The sequence below is a fragment of the Panicum hallii genome, chromosome 5 (genome assembly GCF_002211085.1).
Source record: "Panicum hallii strain FIL2 chromosome 5, PHallii_v3.1, whole genome shotgun sequence".
In the NCBI taxonomy this organism is placed as follows: Eukaryota; Viridiplantae; Streptophyta; class Magnoliopsida; order Poales; family Poaceae; genus Panicum; species Panicum hallii.
This window is the reverse complement of record NC_038046.1, coordinates 57,652,140-57,669,142: the sequence shown is the minus strand read 5'-3', so window position 1 is coordinate 57,669,142 and position 17,003 is coordinate 57,652,140. Positions and strand designations below refer to the sequence as shown.

Here is a 17,003-nt window from a genome sequence, read left to right as displayed (position 1 = left end):
TGCCGGCGTCTTCAGGGTTCGACAATCAGATCCGTTTCAGACCGGTCAGTTTCTTTCCTGGATCCGTCACCGGGAGGCGTCGGAGCCCAACCTGCCTGCCTCGTCAGTCGCCGCGCGCTCCTGTTCGTTTCCGCGTGAGGGGAAACGTAGGGGAGCTTGGTTGCACGGCACGCGACGCCTTTGCATTGCTTTCTTCCCCCGATTTCCCGGGGGACCGTTCGTGCTCAGCTGCTTCCGTCTGGGACTCGCCCGTGGCGCCGAGCCCCGTGCCCGCGCCGCCGCCGGGCTTCCACGATTGCTTGCGTGCGTTGAAGCTTGCAGCCATCCCGCTGTGCTCCCGCTTCCATTCCAGGTGAGGTGACTTTTTTTTTGATAAACGGAGGTGGACCCTTTTTCTTCGGGTTCACTCATGGTCATGGAGCACCGGAGGAGAAATGGGCAGGCACGTGCCTCCCTCCCGTGTTCCATCTCGCACAGTACGCAGTAGTGGAGTGGAGGCCTGGAGGGAGATGTTGGGTGGGCATCAAGGGCCTGTTTAGTTCCACCAAAACGCAAAAACGCAAAATGCAAAATTTTACTGTAGCAAAGGAATCTTGCTAATTTGAAGTATTAAATGAAGTCTACTTGCAAAACTTTTTGCATGGATGGGTTGTAAATCACGAGACGAATCTAATGATGCTAATTAATCCATAATTAAGCAATAATTAGCGGATGGTTACTGTAGCATCACTGTTGCAAAACATGGATTAAGTAGGCTCATTAGATTCGTCTCGCGATTTACAACCCATCCATGCAAAAAGTTTTGCAAATAGATTTCATTTAGTACTTCAAATTAGCAAGATTCCTTTGCTACAGTAAAAGTTTGCATTTTGCGTTTTTGCGTTTTGGTGGAACTAAACAGGCCCCAAATCAGCAGAGCTGTTACCAAAAAAAAAAAGAACAGCGGAGCTGCGTGTTCCTGTAGGCTGTAGCGCAGATCCGTTTCCTCTGCCACGGTTCAGGCCAGGTGCCCTCCGCCATCAGAGCTCTGGCGTGCCTTGGTACCCGTGGCCCCACCCGGGCCCGCCCGTCAGTGTGCGCCGCGCTCGATCCCCACGTACTCGTACGCCGGGACGCTGGCGTCGCGCGGCTCGAGGGCATCTCGGAGCCCCCGCTCCCGCTGCGCCTGCGCAGTTGCTGGGCAGGGCGGCCCGACTCCGAGGGAAGGCAGCGACGCGACGGGCGGGCGTGACACAAATGCGGCGTCACATGATTCCACAACTACGCATGCCGCGCAGCGCAGGTGCCAGCCTCCGGGTACGGACCAGCGGTCATCCTCTGGTCAAGCAGTGCCAGACTGCTTGGCGTGCCACTCCACTCCAGTAGCCGTGGTCCGTGTCCGACCGGCCATGGCAGGCCAGTAGGCCACAGGGAGCGGGCCGCAGCGGATCAGGGAGCCCGCAGGCAGGGCCCCACCGAGAGGGAGCGCGGGGCCGCCGGGTTCCGTGATCACGTGGTGGCATGGTGGCAGCGCTGCCGCGGCCTCCGTGCGCCGCTGCGCCGGATGGGGACGGGCCCGCCGCTCACGTGCATGCTGCCGCTGCGAGCCGGCGAGCCCGCCCCGCCCGGCGGCCCCCTTCGCCGCAACGCACGCCGTCTCGGCGTCTGTCCCCACATGGCGTCACCACGCGCGGAGGCGCGGTGGGGGAGCGGGACCCGCCCACGCTGACGAGATGCCACCAGCACAGTCACCAGCAGCAGCGCCGCGCTGTTCCGCGACAGTGTACGTGCGCTCGCCCCACCGTACCAGCGCTACGCGTACCCCATGGCCTGTCCCCCCCGTCCAGTTGCACGAGCCAAGGACGCCACCTTTTTTAAGGAAAAAGAAAAAAATCATGATCCTAATTCGTGACTACCGTTTCAATTTTCTGCAGGATCTTTTTCTAAGAGCTTAATCTTCCTCAGGAGTAAACTTTAGTTCTGTCATATCAAATGTTTGAATACCGATTAGAAATATTAAATATAAGCTAACTATAGAATCCATTGTACTTATGTAATTGATTTTACAGTTAATTTGCCTCTAATTGGTATCCAAATATGATAACAATTATCCGATGTGATCCGAATTAAAAATTAATTTATGGATCCAAACACATCTAAGCTATTTGTACGTGCTGAGAACCCAGTCATCCTTTGTTTTTCTTTGTATTTGTTACGATAGAAAAATTGGAACCTTTACGACGTTGCACGGCGGGTGCGCGTAGAAAAAAAATCAGCCCACGCCTGACCGGCCCCGCGCCGCACACGACGTCCCGACCCGAGACCCTGCCCGCCCCCGTTCCCACAAGCCCCGCCTCCGCCGCGCGCGGCCCCTACTAGGCGGGGCCCGCAGCGCCCCCACGTGTCGAGCGCCGGAGGGGGCTTCGGTTTCCCGCGCGTCTGCTGTTCGCGTGCTCGGAGCGCGGGCGTGCGGCCGCTGCTGCGATCCCCCCGCACGCCGAGACGGGACTTTAAAATAAGACGCTGGAGAGGTAGAAAAACATAAAAGATAATTTATAAATTAACGGGAGAAAGGAAAGAAAATAAAGGCGTGATCCCGAAAGCAAGCGGTGGGCCCGCTCACGTGTTCCTCCCGGCTGTGGGGCCCGTCATCCGCCCCCGCGGGCCGGGTCCGCTCGCTCTCGTACTCCACCCCGGCCCCGAAAACTCCTGCCGCCAGGTGGGGCCCGGAGCCCACTGGCGCCCCACGTGCAGCGCCGCTCAACGTGGACCGAGCCGCGCCGGGCGGGGGTGGTCCCAGCGCGCGGCGGAGACACGCTTCGTGGGCTGCCGCTCTCTGGTCTACTACTGCAGCTAGTGTGGGTGGTGGTGGCGCTGCCGTTTCCCCGTTCTGCCCCCGGACTCCGCGGGCGGGGGATCGCTTCACCCGCACGCCAGCCAGCCACTCCGTCCGCGGGCAGCGCGGTGGCAGGCGCGTGGATACCCGGAAATCGAGGGGCCTTGTCGTCCGCCACCGCGCGCCGGCAGCCTTTCAAGGCTCACGCCACTGCTCCCCTCACCCCACCCACCCCTCGCTCCCAGCGTGCGCTTGCCTTTCCGTGTGATCTCTTCTCGCATCGCCTCACGCTCCCCCCCCCCCCCCAACCTCGCTCGCTCTCGCTCCTCCCACCCAAGCGAGGCGGCGACCCGGCCGGCCGGTCTCGTCCCCTTCCCCTTCCCTTCCTCATCGAGCTCCGCTCGGTCGCTCGGCTCGGCATGGCGAGTGGCGGGGGAGGAGGAGGCGGCGCAGGAGGGGCGCTGGGGGTGGCGGGGGCGGGGCGGATGCCCACGTGGAGGGAGCGGGAGAACAACAAGCGCCGGGAGCGGCGGCGCCGCGCGATCGCCGCCAAGATCTTCGCGGGCCTCCGCGCCCACGGCGGCTACAAGCTGCCCAAGCACTGCGACAACAACGAGGTGCTCAAGGCGCTCTGCAACGAGGCGGGATGGGTCGTCGAGCCCGACGGCACCACCTACCGCAAGGTACGCCCGCCGCGCCGCCAGATCTCGGACCCCCCTCCAACCGCAGCTCCGGCCGATTCGCTCCCTTCCCTCTCGATCTCCCCTCCATCCATCGATTCGCAGCGCCGCAGCTTTGCTTGCTAGGCTAGCGCTAGCTCGTCTGCGCATCGTAGGCAGGCGCGAGCCGTGGATTGCGGGGGTGCTCGCTGTACGGTGTGAACTGTGCAGCTAGCTAGCTTGCTGGTTTTTTCCTCTCTTTTTTTTTTCTGTGTCCATTTTTTTGGTGGGTGGGTGGGTGTTGCACGTGGCGAGGGGGCAAAAGGCGCGGGATGCCAGTCTGGACCGCGCACGGGTGGTGTGGTGCGTGCAGTGTTGACGCGTTCGTGGAATCCCCGTTTGTGTCGCTAGAAATTGTGCCGGAGATGGTGCTGGATTCTCCTTCTCCACGGCTCGGTAGTGGACTGGTCATGGCAAGGCTTGACTTGGATTGGGCATCGAGTTCCGCTACTGCTCCTCCAGCAGTTCGGTGATGCTATTCCAACATTTCGGTGCTGGTCCTGCAGTCTGCAGTCCTGTTCAGCGCTTCGGATCAGTACCCACCAATAGCCAATACGCTGAATCTATTTCAATACCGAATTGCCTGATTGGTTTGGTTGGTGGAGTTCCACTAGTATGTTAGAGAAAGTTGACACCGTGCCATTGCTTTAAACTAGCTCACAAGTCATCTGGCGCTAGGTTGTGTATGGACTCTACTGAGGCAAAATGTTGATCATTGCTTACTTGCTTGGCTCTTGTGTATTGTTGCTCTTTCTATAAGGAGATATGACCGTAGAATTTTAGCAAGTGATTATCTGTGTATGTGTGTTTCAATCAAAACTGAAGAATTGTTCTATCAGTGCTCCAGTATAAGGATTCGCTATTTTTTTAGATCTCCTTAGGATTTGCACTGTGAGCCTTGCACAAGCTGCTGCATGAGTGATCGTTCACTGAACTGTTCTGGCTACTACTTGCTAGATAGTATTTGATTCATAGCATTTCCAACTATGCTAGTCTGGCAGCAGATTGAGATCGGTTCTGTTAGTTTGTTCGTCATGTTCTGCACTAGAACAAAGTTGAATGGTTCTAGCGTGTTACATAAGAACTAATCATGCCTTTGTTTTTCCCCCTGCAGGGAAGCAAGCCTCAAGAACGCATGGATGCAATTGGGTGTTCCGTATCACCAAGCCCATGTTCGTCCTACCAACTAAGTCCACGGGCATCATACAATGCGAGCCCTACTTCATCTTCATTCCCCAGCGGTGCATCTTCGCCCTTCCTCCCTCCTAATGAAATGGCTAATGGTATCGATGGCAACCCTATCCTACCATGGCTCAAGACATTCTCCAACGGTACTCCATCAAAGAAACACCCACTTCTACCACCTCTGTTGATCCATGGTGGCTCCATCAGTGCTCCAGTTACTCCTCCACTAAGCTCACCATCTGCCCGAACACCTCGGATGAAGACAGACTGGGATGAATCAGCCGTCCAGCCTCCATGGCACGGTGCCAACAGCCCCTCTATAGTCAACTCCACCCCACCCAGCCCTGGGAGATCGATGGCGCCTGATCCAGCATGGCTTGCCGGTATCCAAATCTCATCGACCAGTCCGAATTCCCCTACATTTAGCCTCGTGTCCACTAATCCATTCAGCGTCTTTAAAGAATCTATCCCAGTTGGCAACTCATCAAGGATGTGCACGCCGGGGCAAAGCGGCACATGCTCCCCTGCGATCCCGGGCATGCCACGTTCCTCGGATGTTCACATGATGGATGTCGTCTCAGATGAGTTTGCTTTCGGAAGCAGCACGAACGGCCCGCAGCAGGCTGCTGGACTGGTGAGGGCGTGGGAAGGCGAGCGGATCCATGAGGACTCTGGATCGGATGACCTGGAGCTTACCCTGAAGCTCTAGGGCGGGAGCTGATGCTTAACATCGCTAACTTTGAGGAATTGTTGCTGTTGTTGTTAGTGTATTTCTTATTGTTGATTAGTTCCTAATGGAGACCAATTGTGTGGTTCCATTGAGATAGCTTCACTTGTTGTGGTGATAATTATGGCAAGGGGAGAAAGCGTAGAGGTGAAGGGCTTGCCTGGTTCGGGCAAAATCAGCTCAGATGTATTAGCCCGGAGCCATGGACAGATGTCGGCTGTTGCATAAGCTTCCTTGTGCTGTTGTTGTGACAATTGTAAATTAATGTCAGAAGTCATTCAGAAATCTGTGAAGCATTTAGCTCATCAACACATCGTGTTCTTTTTGTTTTTTTTTAATCTTAACACATCGTGCTCTTGCCGCACTATGTCAACAACAATACCTTCACCTCATGACAAAACGAGCGCTGTCAATCCGTCGCGCCTGGACGCCCGAGTCGGCACCGCGGGCGCACGAGCGCCACGCATCGTGTTGACCTCTCCCCCGGAGCCAGGACGTCGCTCGCCGCTTGCCGTTGTCAGCGGGGTGACGGTGCTCCCCCTTGCCGCGGCGACGGTGACGGGCGGCGGCCCCGCGGTGTCCCAACAGGGTCGCCGGGGGCTGTCGCCTGTCGGCCGCGGCGGTGACCGGTCACTGGCGTCTGGCGGGGGTCGGGGTCTCCTCTCTCCGTCCAGCCTTGACCATTCCACCATGTACCACCATCTGGTGCCGCACGCACGCGCCGCGCTTCGCCGTCGCTTTCTGAATTAACTGACCGGATCGTACCGAGTCAGAGCCAGCCGGTGTGCGATCCCAAAACTTCCCGCGGCGATCGTCCGCCCGGAAAACCCCGGCCCTCGTGCGGCCGGACGACGCGTTCATGGCCGGCCGCTCACGCTTGCTCATCGGGGACCAAGCGGGGTGTCTCCGAGCAGGGCGAGCTGATAGCTACGTGCTGGTAAAACTTTGACCCGATCAAATTTGGGGAGCGAGGAGAGCTAGGTGCCCCGGTCACCAAAGCCGGCCTCGGTGCGAGCAGGTTTGGAGGGGGGCACAGAGTTGTTGGCCAAACTTGCGCAGGAATTTCAGCCGGCCGTGTCCGGGTGAGCCTCGGCTGAGAGCGACGCGCGCGAGTGGTGATGCTGGTCTAGACGTGCGGTGCACTGCGAGCATCTCAGGATTCGTGAAAATCCGTTGCACGTCAGGTTTGGCCCAAGCACTGAACGTTGAGTGACGAGGTTGCTTCAGAAAGGATCTATCTTGACGATGCGGCTGTCTGTGCTTCGTTGATCAAGAGAAGCTGCAAAGTCTATCAGCCATTTCTAGGATCGATACATGCATGAGATTTTTTGTATTCCCCCCCATGGATGCTCTGTTTCAGTTACTGAAAACCTGACAGCAAAACCTGAAAAGACGGAAACTCCCCGATTTTTGACTTGAGATGAGCTCGGTTAGGTGAGAAAAAGTTGCCACAACGACCTTACCCGAATAATCGTAAAAACAATTCAGGTTTAGCTGTTGTTAGTTCGGTTCGGTTGTTGCTTGGTTTCGCTGTGGCACACGACACACATGTAGAGTAGTAGGTGGTCAATCCGAGAAGATTTTGCAAGCTATGCACCGCCATATGCTTCTAGAGTGCTGGTATTAAATGCTACGGTGTTCCTTGTAGGAAGGGAGATGGCCGGGAGAGAGGACGGCGGCGGAGGCACCGGCGCCATGGAAGAAGGGCGCGACGCGGGGCGGCAGGCAGGGGACGAGAGCTCAGAGGATGGAGGCGGTGGCAGCGACAGATGCAGCAGCGGCAGCGACATGATCTCCGTCCAGTTCATGCAGAAGGTGTGGTCACGAACTCTATTGTAAAGTGCCCTTACCAAAAGCTCTGTTCTTGATGTTGGTGATTCTCCTGGGTTACCAATGTTGCATAAACAGCACGGACTACAGTCGTGGCATCCATGCGACAGTGCGGATAAAAGATTGCTCTGTTCAGTATTCAGTACCAAAATTTTTGCTGCTTATTGTTAACTGCGAGTATAAATCTAATCGTGGAGATAGTAATTCAGGTAACAGTTGAACAGTACTGATAGCAATGCAATGTATCGATCAGCAGTCACAACACATCACAAGGTGGTCAGCCTCACGTGTCCAACTTAATTGTACTCCTGGAGAAGTTTTCTGAAAGATTTTCAGTACAACCAACACAGATCTGAAAACTCAGAGCTGTAAATGCGAATTCACAATGTGTATATATGAAGCCAAGCTCGACTGAAAATGACGTGTTTTTTGGATTGATGGATGGAAAAACCAGATTATCGCGGAGATCCTGGGGACCTACTTCATGATCTTCGCCGGCTGCGGCTCAGTGGTGGTGAACCTGAGCACGGCGGGCACGGTGACGTTCCCGGGCATCTGCGCCGTGTGGGGGCTGGTGGTGATGGTCCTCGTCTACTCCGTCGGCCACATCTCCGGCGCGCACTTCAACCCCGCCGTCACCGTCGCCTTCGCCACGTGTGGGCGCTTCCCCTGGAAGCAGGTATCCTAGGTTACGTAGCAACATCTTCTTCTTCCCCACGCACCGGTGCCATTCTTCACTATCTTATCTGTGATCTGAACATGACGTCCCAACCGCAACATCAGCTTCAGGTTTCAGCATCTCGATCTCCCACCAAAAATCAAAATAAATTCATCAGCAGGAATGCATCTTTGTGGGTGTGCAGGTGCCGTCGTATGCTGTGGCCCAGGTGCTGGGATCGACGCTGGCCAGCCTGACGCTGCGCGTGGTGTTCGGCGGCGCCACGGCGCGCGAGCACTTCTTCGGGACGGCGCCGTCGGGGTCGGACGCGCAGGCGGTGGCGCTCGAGTTCGTCATCTCCTTCTACCTCATGTTCGTCGTCTCCGGCGTCGCCACCGACAACAGAGCGGTAACCACCGACATCACCGTCGATCCGTCCGTCTCAGTTCGTTCGACGGAGCTGATGCTTTGGCGATCGTGCTCGCGCAGATCGGGGAACTAGCTGGGCTCGCCGTTGGCGCCACCGTCCTGCTCAACGTGCTCTTCGCCGGGTACAGCCACCGCCAATTTTCGCCTAAAAAATCATCATCATCAATCATTCAGAAAATTGAACTGGGCTGATGTTCTTAGTTGGGGTTTCTCGGCTTGGCCCACAGGCCCATTACGGGCGCGTCCATGAACCCGGCGCGGACCTTGGGCCCAGCAATCGTGGCAGGCCGGTACAGGAGCATCTGGGTGTACGTGGTTGGGCCGGTGTGCGGGACGGTGGCGGGCGCGTGGGCCTACAACCTGGTCCGCTTCACCGACAAGCCGCTGCGCGAGATCACCAAGAGCGGCTCATTCCTCAGGAGCGCGCGCATCACCGGCTAAACTAACAGCTAGCGCGCCTGGCTGGCAATGCTTCCAACGGATTTGCTGCTACAAGTACCCAACAAAGAAAAAAATTGTTCTACTACTAATATGTTCGACCCGATTTTTAAAATTGTTTTTGGGTGAAAAAAGTATCCAGAATTCATTTGTTTGCCAGCTTAAATTGCACCGTGAGGATTTTGCATTATAAATATATAATGCGTCATCGCAAAGAGCAAACATTTTCCTTTTCTTTTCGGTATGTAGAAATATAAGCTAGTACAAAGACTGGGTACATTACTCCTAGCACTAGCAGCAAAGGAATATATGGGATCCCACTTGGCCACTTTCAGGGAACTGTTTGAGAGCAATTGCCATCCTTTATCCTATAGCTTCATAAATTCCTAGAACCAGAATTCTTGGCAGATTGAGCATACGTAATTGAATCATTTTGTTTTTATTTTTGATCTTTGAGTTTACGAGCTCTCTGCCAGATAGGCCGGTTTAATTTAGAACGGGTTGGTGACAAATTAGGGCATTATCCTCTTTTACTTTATTTCTTAGTGATCACATGTTAATTACGCACACAAGCACACGCGCTATCTACTATACAAAATAAAGCTAGCATGCATACATACATGCGCCGTATGTGTATACGTATCATCGTGCTGATTAACTGATGAGTAGGTCGTATACCAGTCTGTCCTGAGGACCATTCTGCAGAATGGTGCATTTAGGGCGCCGGTGTCGTCCGCGGCGGCCGGACCACGAGGCGACGGCCGCCGGTGCCGCCCTCGGGCTGGCAGGTGAAGAAGGCGGCGGCGACGGGGGCGCCCAGGCCGTAGTCCTCGGCGAAGTTGCGGGTGCAGAAGTTGTGGCGGAGGAGCGGCGCCACTTCCACGGAGCCGCGCGTCATCTGCCGGAAGAGCACGAACACCACGCGGTGGATCCCCGCCGGCGGCCGAGGGCTCTCGTAGCAGATCACCTCGCGACCTGCGTGCACGCATGCAATTGGAACGAACCTTTACAATGATCTATGCATCCACCCGTGATGTATGCTATGAGCTTAATGATGTGGAAACCTTATCTATCTTCAATCACTTATATCATTTCATTGTACATTCCCTCAGTTTGTCTTATTTTTTATTACAGAAATTTAGCTTGTCTTTCTCTGGTTCTAGCTAGTATTTTGTTCATGGAATATATTCTAGTACATTTGAAAACTCAATGATTTAGATATACTATTAGTTTGTCACCGCAACTAAAAGAATGTTATCCAAACAATTCACATGTAAATGTTCAAAATGTCTTTACAATGCGTTTGTCATATTTGAGGAGTTCTGCAACAGTATTCATCAGGTTTTAAAAAATGTCCAGGGTGACTGACCAGGTTTCTTTTTTTTTTAAAAAAAAGAGAGATATTCCTATAAGAATACGTCTGATGCATGTTGGTTACACACTAGCTATTTATGGTGTGCACATGTTCATTTTCATTAACCTCTATACTAAAGGGCTGTTTGCGTGCCCGCCGACGGCGCCACACCGCGCCTAAGGTGCGTCGGTCGCCACACCTGTGGCGTGGCGGCAGCCCTCCAAACAGCCCTTAACTCAGCTATGAATTTCAGAGAATACTTTTACATTTAATGTAAACCAGGTATATGGAATGCACTAAAAAATAAAAAGGAAATTAATGTATTGCACAGATCCGATTGTAATGCAAAACGGTTGTATCTATATGCATGTAATGATCAAGATATATAAGCACGAACACATACATGCGCATTGAGTCAAAATAGTGCAGGACCACCTTATACGTGTATCTGGTATTTAAGAGCATCTCCAAGAGCCTTTCTAAAATCGACTCTCTAAATCATCATTTAGAGAGTCATTTGAGTAAAAATTATTTTCTATATCTACTTACTCTTCAACAGCTTTTCTATATCTTGTGCGTTGTCTAGAGAGCAATTCTCGCTCTCCATCTTTGTTGGCTAGCAAGAAATCCGGAATGGAAGAGATCTATATTCAGATATCCAATTGAAAAGTCTGTTGGAGGGTAATTTTTAACCAAATCTCTATTTCTAAAGATACAAAGAGTCTCTTGGAGATGCTCTAAAGATCTCATATATCTGGAACTAGGGGGCATTTCTACTTTTAGAATTATCTCATATATTTTAAGTTTCAATTGTCTAATTAACCTTCAAACGTGTGTGTTAGTAAATTATGGAAAATAACTTCGTATCAATAAAAAGTTAAGACAAAACTGTGAAGTTTACAGAGTTCAAGGATCAGGAATAATGGTCGATGAAGCATCCTATAGATCATTGAAATGATTTTGTACGTAGGATACTTATAATATTATACCAGTCTCTAACCTTTTAGAAAAACATTCATATATCAAGTGAAGTGTCAAGTTTTTTGAACTCTTGTACTCAATTCATCTATCCATAACACATGGGGCAAACATATAGCATATATATGGTTTTTTTTGGAGCAAGCAAACATAACATATCTTGGTTTTCTAGAAGAGGCCATGCTCTAATCCTGAAGAGCGCCTTTCCCAATACCAAAATAGATGTGCGGCCCAGCATGATTCGTGGCACACATTTTTTTATGTTTTCCCTTTGAATTCACACGCAGAATATTATCAAATTATAGTGTAATAAGTAGTATATTAGTAGATAGTAATTTATCTAATTTAACTCAAGTTATCTTTACTCTCTGTCGAATTGAAAATGGATAACAACTGATATGATATCGCCCTGCTAATGCAACACATTTCTACCAGAGTTTACTTCATGATTTCCTCATCTCCGCAGCAGGGTCCAGGAAACAGCTATATCGCTATTTATGTTGAAACTATCTTTGTCTGTCTATCTTTTTTGCGAGGAGTGGAAACTATATCTCTATCGTATTTTAGTATTGAAATGTAAAAAAGTACATAATATAATTCATGTTTGGAGAAATTACAAAACTATGATAGTTTACAGTACGCTAAGTACTTACAATACACTAAGTACTATATCTAAGATAATAAGTCACAGTATTCTACTCGAAAGTATTCTATCATAACAAGCATATATGAATGTTTTATAGTACATAATAAGAAAAAGGGAAATATGGTGGCATGCTATATTTCTTCATAAAAAAAATGCACCTGTTCCTTTTAATAAAGTTTGAATTTCAAAATTACCATGTTATTATGTTGGCCCATTTGCATATGTGGATAGTGGAACTATTACTCACCGTAGCCAACATCAGTTGTCCCAGGAATATCAGTGACAAACCTGCAAATGAATGGTGAGATCCGACTATAAACCATGCATAGCTTTATTTTGAAATATTCGCCGTGCATATAGTATGTGTGTATACACATGTAGTAAGTAAATAAAACGAAAGGCCTAAACGATGATCGATCACCAGTGCAAATACTCCCTCAACGTCGGATTGCTCGGGTTGGGGGCGTCAGGATCCACCATAACCTTACATCCAAATTAAAATCCATGGAATAATAATAATCAAGAAATTGTATAACAAGCAGTAAAAAAAACTAATTACAAGAGAGATCGATCAATCGAGGAGCAAATTAATGTTTTGGGCACTTTACAAGCGTGTAGCACTGCCTGAGATCGGTGCCCCCGACCTCGACGCGAGGCCTCGCCGCCACCGCCGACGGCCGGAAGTCGGCGCCGTTCAAGAGGCGGCGGCCGTTGTAGGAGACCTGGAGCGCCACCGTCGGCGAGAACTGGTCCACCACGTCGCCGATCACCCGCCCCAGCACCAGGCCGTCCCTTGACGACGTCGGCATCTCTGTATGCTCCTTGATCGATCGACACGAGCAACGAAGATCCGTGATGGTCTAGCTGCCTACGGCCCAACCTAGCAGCTTGTCGCGCTTTATATATAGCCTGCTGATGCACGCACGCTTCATCAGAATGCTAGTGTCCTCCTGCTGCTGAATGCAAAATTGACAGCGAAAAAAAATTAAAGGTTCTCTTTATTTTTTAAAAAAGAAATAAACTAAATTAGCGTTCAGAAAATGTAATGGCAGTCTGTCTCTCTCTAGCCCTAACTAACCCAGCTTCTATATATAAACAAGAATAGTAAGTGGAGAACGACAAAATAACTCAAAAAGGCTAGATGCGTGCCTCTATGTCTTCAGGATCGGTGACCCCACGCACTGCCCAAGCTGTGCATATTTCATTCTGAAATCCAATAATTAAGGTACTTTGTTAAAAAGGCTAGATGCATGCCTTCGTACTTTATCACGCCGTATGCTAAATGCAGCAAAACATTAGGCGATTAAGCAGTTATATGCCTAGGAAAGTTGATTAAGTAAGATATGCCAAGGGTATGTTCCGATTCCCCCCTGCTCCCTCTGGATCATCTGGAAAAGCCGAAACCGCATGGTGTTCGGCGGCGTCGACCAAGGGGCAGCAACCATGCGCGCGGGATGGTGAGCGAGCACGCTCGCCTCTGGATCGCCCGAGCGCCTCGACACCGAGCCACTTGAAACCTGGTGCACCTTGCTTTTGGAAGTAGCATAACTTTAGTTAATCATCTTCCTCCCCCGGCTGTTTTTCCGACGCGCTGTGCTGGCGATCTCCGCCCCCGTTGCTGCCTCAAAAAAAGATTCAGAAGGCACCATTTAAAAAAGAAGAATAGGGAGTAAAATGGAGAAAAAAACCCATAAGCGCACCATAAGAAAATTACCTAGAGGAAAGAGTTCAGAAGCCGAGCCACCATGTTCATCCTTCCATTAGAAGCTGATGACTGGTTTCATGTTGCTGTTTCGTTGCAAAATAAAGTCGATCTGCATGCAACCTTGCAGAGCCCACTATGGGAAACAAGTAAAGTCCTTCTACTTTGATTGTGCATCAAATTAAATAACTAATAGGAAAATCTGGTGTTTTGTGCTATGATGTTATTCTGGAAAAAGAATTCAGCTAGATACTTTTTCCGTACTTTGACTAATAGTGAGAGCAAATATATCTAGACCGAGTGAAGGAACACTTGTATGTTAATATAAATGCTTTGTTTTTTGTTACCAGTGCTTGGACTTAGAATAAACCCAAATAAACTTTATACATCGAGATGGAGACATGTTCATTGCATCTATCTCCATTGACATTTCGTGCTAGGGTGAGTCCAAAGTTGCTTCGATCGTCACAGGCATCTAGATGCCGAGCAAGCGAACACTTGTACGGGCGATGTCACAAAAGAATTTCAGCTCCTTGCAGAAAAGGCACACATGCTACAGCGAACACAAGTACAAAGGTGTCTGCCTTTCTGGCGTCTCCGCTACCTCCGAATCCATCAACTTTCTTCTTTGAAACTTTCTCCGAATCAACCTTTTGCGTTGTGCTCTAGGTTCCATGGTGATAATGGTGCTGGGGCGGGGACAGGATGCATCTGCCAATTGGCGCCGGCAGATAACAAAGGAATGGGCGTCGCCCTGCCCCGGGAAAGAGCACGGGATCATATTTCATCCCTTATTCCAGCCGAAATAGCCTTTAGCTGGCCACAGAACCTCGGCAAGGATTTCATCCCTTATTCCAGCCGAAATGGCCTTTTGCTGGCCACAGAACCTCGGCAAGGATGGATGCCAAGGCAAGCGACCTCAAAAGGCCACGGCTATCACTTGTCCTCCACAAAGGAATGGGCGTCGCCCTGCCCCGAGAAAGACCACGGGATCATATTTCATCCCTTATTCCAGCCGAAATGGCCTTTTGCTGGCCACAGAACCTCGGCAAGGATGGATGCCAAGGCAAGCGACCTCAAAAGGCCACGGCTATCACTTGTCCTCCACATGTACAAGCCGAACAAATGCCTTGAAGCAAAAAGTTTCGATAACTTTACATTTGACTTGAAGAGCTTGGTGCACGGGTCACTGTGGTCTTTTTTATTTTTATGAATGGAGTATTCGGCATGCAAAACCCACTCTTCTCGTCCACAAATATAAGGACTTCTCGTTGACCAGTTCTTGATTGCTGGACACTCAAAAACCTTATATTCATGAACAGTTAATTAGCAACCAAGCCAGGCTATGCAACTATCCAAGGATACAACATTATTGGACAGACATGGAATAATCATTCACGTGGCTAGGAAAATAGGAATATACGCTGGTCAAGTGACGCGCGGACTGAAAAAGGCAAATAATGGTCTATTGCCAAAAAAAACCTAGTTAGAACTGCATGCCACAAGAAAAAAAATAGAGATGGCATAATATAGTTGTTGAGTAATAAGGAAGAACTTACTTCACAACTCTGTAATCTGTATGAGATGACTGTGCGAAGATGAAATTGAGTATAACAAAATTATCAGCAGATCTGTTGTGATATCTGCCGCTACTTAGAAAAGCCCAAAGAAATTGTTTCCATATGACACTGGCTTCACATTAATTAGGGTGTGGCCGCCATTATTTTTTTTTTGAAGAAACTGGAGGGCTGGATATATATTAGATTAAAAGAAACGAAATTACAAAGAGTTCTATTGTACATGAGTTTCTAGCCAAACTTTCATGGCTTGGACATGCTTTGGTTTTGATCTATGTAAAACTGAAGAGAAATGAAATTTGAAGCTGTCTTCAGCATTTTGAACAGTTTGGTCTTCTTCCTAAAAAATAATGGCATTACGGGAACCCCATATACTCCAGCATCAGAATTATAATCTCCATGAAAAAAGGAACTTGCAATCTTGTTCTGAAATGCTCCAGTAACTGGAAAGGCTCTAAGTTTAAAACATTGAACGACAAAGGAGCACTTCAAGAAAAGATGTTCCACTGATTCTTCTATTCCTGTTCCCCATACAGCACATCCATAGTCTTCCAAGGTCATGTTTCTTCTTCTTAAAACTCCTCTAGTGCTCAGCTTGTCATGTAACAATAACCAAAAGAATATCTTATGTATTAACTGACATGAGGATTTCCAGAGCCAACTGAAGGCATGATGCAAAACCACATGACCTTTCAGGTGTTCATATATATATATATATATATATATATATCCCTTGTAGATCCATAAATTGTACAAATGCTTCCTCAGATGGTGGAATGTGGAAAATTCTATGGAGTTGAGACCCCAAAGACACAGCTTTTTGCAAAGTGATATTTTTATTCCTGGTAAATGAGTATAGCTCAGGAAATGAGTGTCTAGGAAGCATTTCAGGCTAGAAAAAGAATCGGAGAAAGATTGGTGATTTGGAAAAGAATCTGTTCTTGGTTTGAAAAAGAATATGTTGTCCATCCCTCAATTAGCGATAGAAGGAAAATATGTGCTCTTCAGGCTATAAGGTTTGGTGATTTTTAGAAGATTGAAGGTGATTAGCTCACCTATCATAGAAGGAAGGAGGAGACATGTAACATCCCGAAGTTTTCCGGAATGTTATGTTAGTGCAAAATCGTGAATTTCAAAAACTTTTGCGAATTATCTTGGTTTGAAAGTGTTGTTGGATTTTATTTGATTGGTTTTCAAATTGCTTGATTCAATTGAGTGGGATTTGAATTTGAATGGGCTATTCAAATTCAAATCCAAACATTAATCTCATAAACCCCTTGGGACCCATAGCCAGGAGCTAGCCCAACTCGTGCAGCCCAAACCAACCCATGTGCGCAGCCCAAACCAACCCAACCCGCGAGCACATGGCCCAGCCCAACTGACCTCTTTTCCCTTTCCCCCTTCTTTCCCGCAGGCCTCGGTCCAGCCTAAACCAGCCAGCACCATCTCCCTTTCTTCTACCGTGAGCACGGCCCAGCACAGCCCACGAGCAGCACCAGCCTAGTCCAACGCCCTCTCCCTCTCTCCCGTGAGCCAGCCTGCGCGACACGGCCCACAGACCACTGCTGGCCCAGCCCACCGTCACCGCGCCGCGCGCCCCTTCACCTTACCCCGGGGCGGCTAACGCGCGGGCCCCGCCCATCAGTTTTCCCCTTCCTCCTTCCCCCGACGCGACCCGAAGCTTCCGCTCCCCTCCGCCCGCCGCTTCGCCCCGCAGCGCTCCGCTCCGCCCCCGCAGCGCTCCCACTCCCAGCTCGCTCCGCCGCGTCGCCACTCGCCCCGCCTCGCGACAAGGCGCCGTAACCATCGCCCCCCCTTCCGCCCGCGCCTTTTCCCTTTTTCCCCCTCCGCTGTGGCCCCGCTCGCTTGCGTCACCCGCTAGCCCGCGCGCCGTACTGCTTCGCGACACGAGAGCGCAACCGCCTGCGCCCCCCTTTCCACCTCG

General features: G+C 50.3%; 3 protein-coding genes across 9 annotated transcripts; 2 read left to right on the top strand and 1 right to left on the bottom strand.

Annotated features, from left to right (window-relative positions):
• The first annotated feature begins 3,044 nt into the window (after positions 1-3,044).
• LOC112894432 (protein BZR1 homolog 2) lies at positions 3,045-5,751 on the top strand. Its single transcript, XM_025962147.1, has 2 exons — positions 3,045-3,498; positions 4,649-5,751. The coding sequence occupies exons 1-2, from the start codon at positions 3,235-3,237 to the stop codon at positions 5,426-5,428; spliced, it is 1,044 nt and encodes a 347-aa protein (XP_025817932.1). The 5' UTR covers positions 3,045-3,234; the 3' UTR covers positions 5,429-5,751.
• A 1,005-nt stretch (positions 5,752-6,756) lies between these two features.
• LOC112894072 (aquaporin NIP1-2-like) lies at positions 6,757-9,140 on the top strand. 6 transcript variants are annotated; one of them, XM_025961659.1, is made up of 6 exons: positions 6,757-6,880; positions 7,095-7,261; positions 7,731-7,955; positions 8,140-8,343; positions 8,424-8,485; positions 8,591-9,140. In XM_025961659.1, the coding sequence occupies exons 2-6, from the start codon at positions 7,103-7,105 to the stop codon at positions 8,802-8,804; spliced, it is 864 nt and encodes a 287-aa protein (XP_025817444.1). In that variant the 5' UTR covers positions 6,757-6,880; positions 7,095-7,102; the 3' UTR covers positions 8,805-9,140. The 6 variants fall into 6 exon arrangements, with proteins under 6 accessions (XP_025817444.1, XP_025817442.1, XP_025817447.1 ...); XM_025961660.1 differs by lacking the exon at positions 6,757-6,880 and adding an exon at positions 6,898-7,004; XM_025961661.1 differs by lacking the exon at positions 6,757-6,880 and adding an exon at positions 6,953-7,008.
• LOC112894073 (protein FLOWERING LOCUS T-like) lies at positions 8,371-12,734 on the bottom strand. 2 transcript variants are annotated; one of them, XM_025961665.1, is made up of 5 exons: positions 12,388-12,734; positions 12,201-12,262; positions 12,027-12,067; positions 9,480-9,776; positions 8,371-8,508 (listed from the first exon to the last, which is right to left on the bottom strand). In XM_025961665.1, the coding sequence occupies exons 1-4, from the start codon at positions 12,586-12,588 to the stop codon at positions 9,517-9,519; spliced, it is 564 nt and encodes a 187-aa protein (XP_025817450.1). In that variant the 5' UTR covers positions 12,589-12,734; the 3' UTR covers positions 8,371-8,508; positions 9,480-9,516. The 2 variants fall into 2 exon arrangements, with proteins under 2 accessions (XP_025817450.1, XP_025817449.1); XM_025961664.1 differs by lacking the exon at positions 8,371-8,508 and having other exon boundaries at positions 9,303-9,776; positions 12,388-12,732.
• Between the last annotated feature and the right edge of the window lie 4,269 nt (positions 12,735-17,003).

Excerpts from the sequence above, each read along its gene's own strand:
- LOC112894072 (XM_025961657.1), top strand. Across the intron at positions 7,262-7,730 it reads CCGTCCAGTTCATGCAGAAG|ATTATCGCGGAGATCCTGGG; the intron begins GTGTGGTCACGA and ends TGGAAAAACCAG. Across the intron at positions 8,486-8,590 it reads CTCAACGTGCTCTTCGCCGG|GCCCATTACGGGCGCGTCCA; the intron begins GTACAGCCACCG and ends CTTGGCCCACAG.
- LOC112894432 (XM_025962147.1), top strand. The coding sequence starts at position 3,235 with ATGGCGAGTGGCGGGGGAGGAGGAGGCGGCGCAGGAGGGGCGCTGGGG. Across the intron at positions 3,499-4,648 it reads ACGGCACCACCTACCGCAAG|GGAAGCAAGCCTCAAGAACG; the intron begins GTACGCCCGCCG and ends TTCCCCCTGCAG.
- LOC112894073 (XM_025961665.1), bottom strand. The coding sequence starts at position 12,588 with ATGCCGACGTCGTCAAGGGACGGCCTGGTGCTGGGGCGGGTGATCGGC. Across the intron at positions 12,068-12,200 it reads TTGAGGGAGTATTTGCACTG|GTTTGTCACTGATATTCCTG; the intron begins GTGATCGATCAT and ends ATTCATTTGCAG. Across the intron at positions 9,777-12,026 it reads GACAACTGATGTTGGCTACG|GTCGCGAGGTGATCTGCTAC; the intron begins GTGAGTAATAGT and ends GCGTGCACGCAG.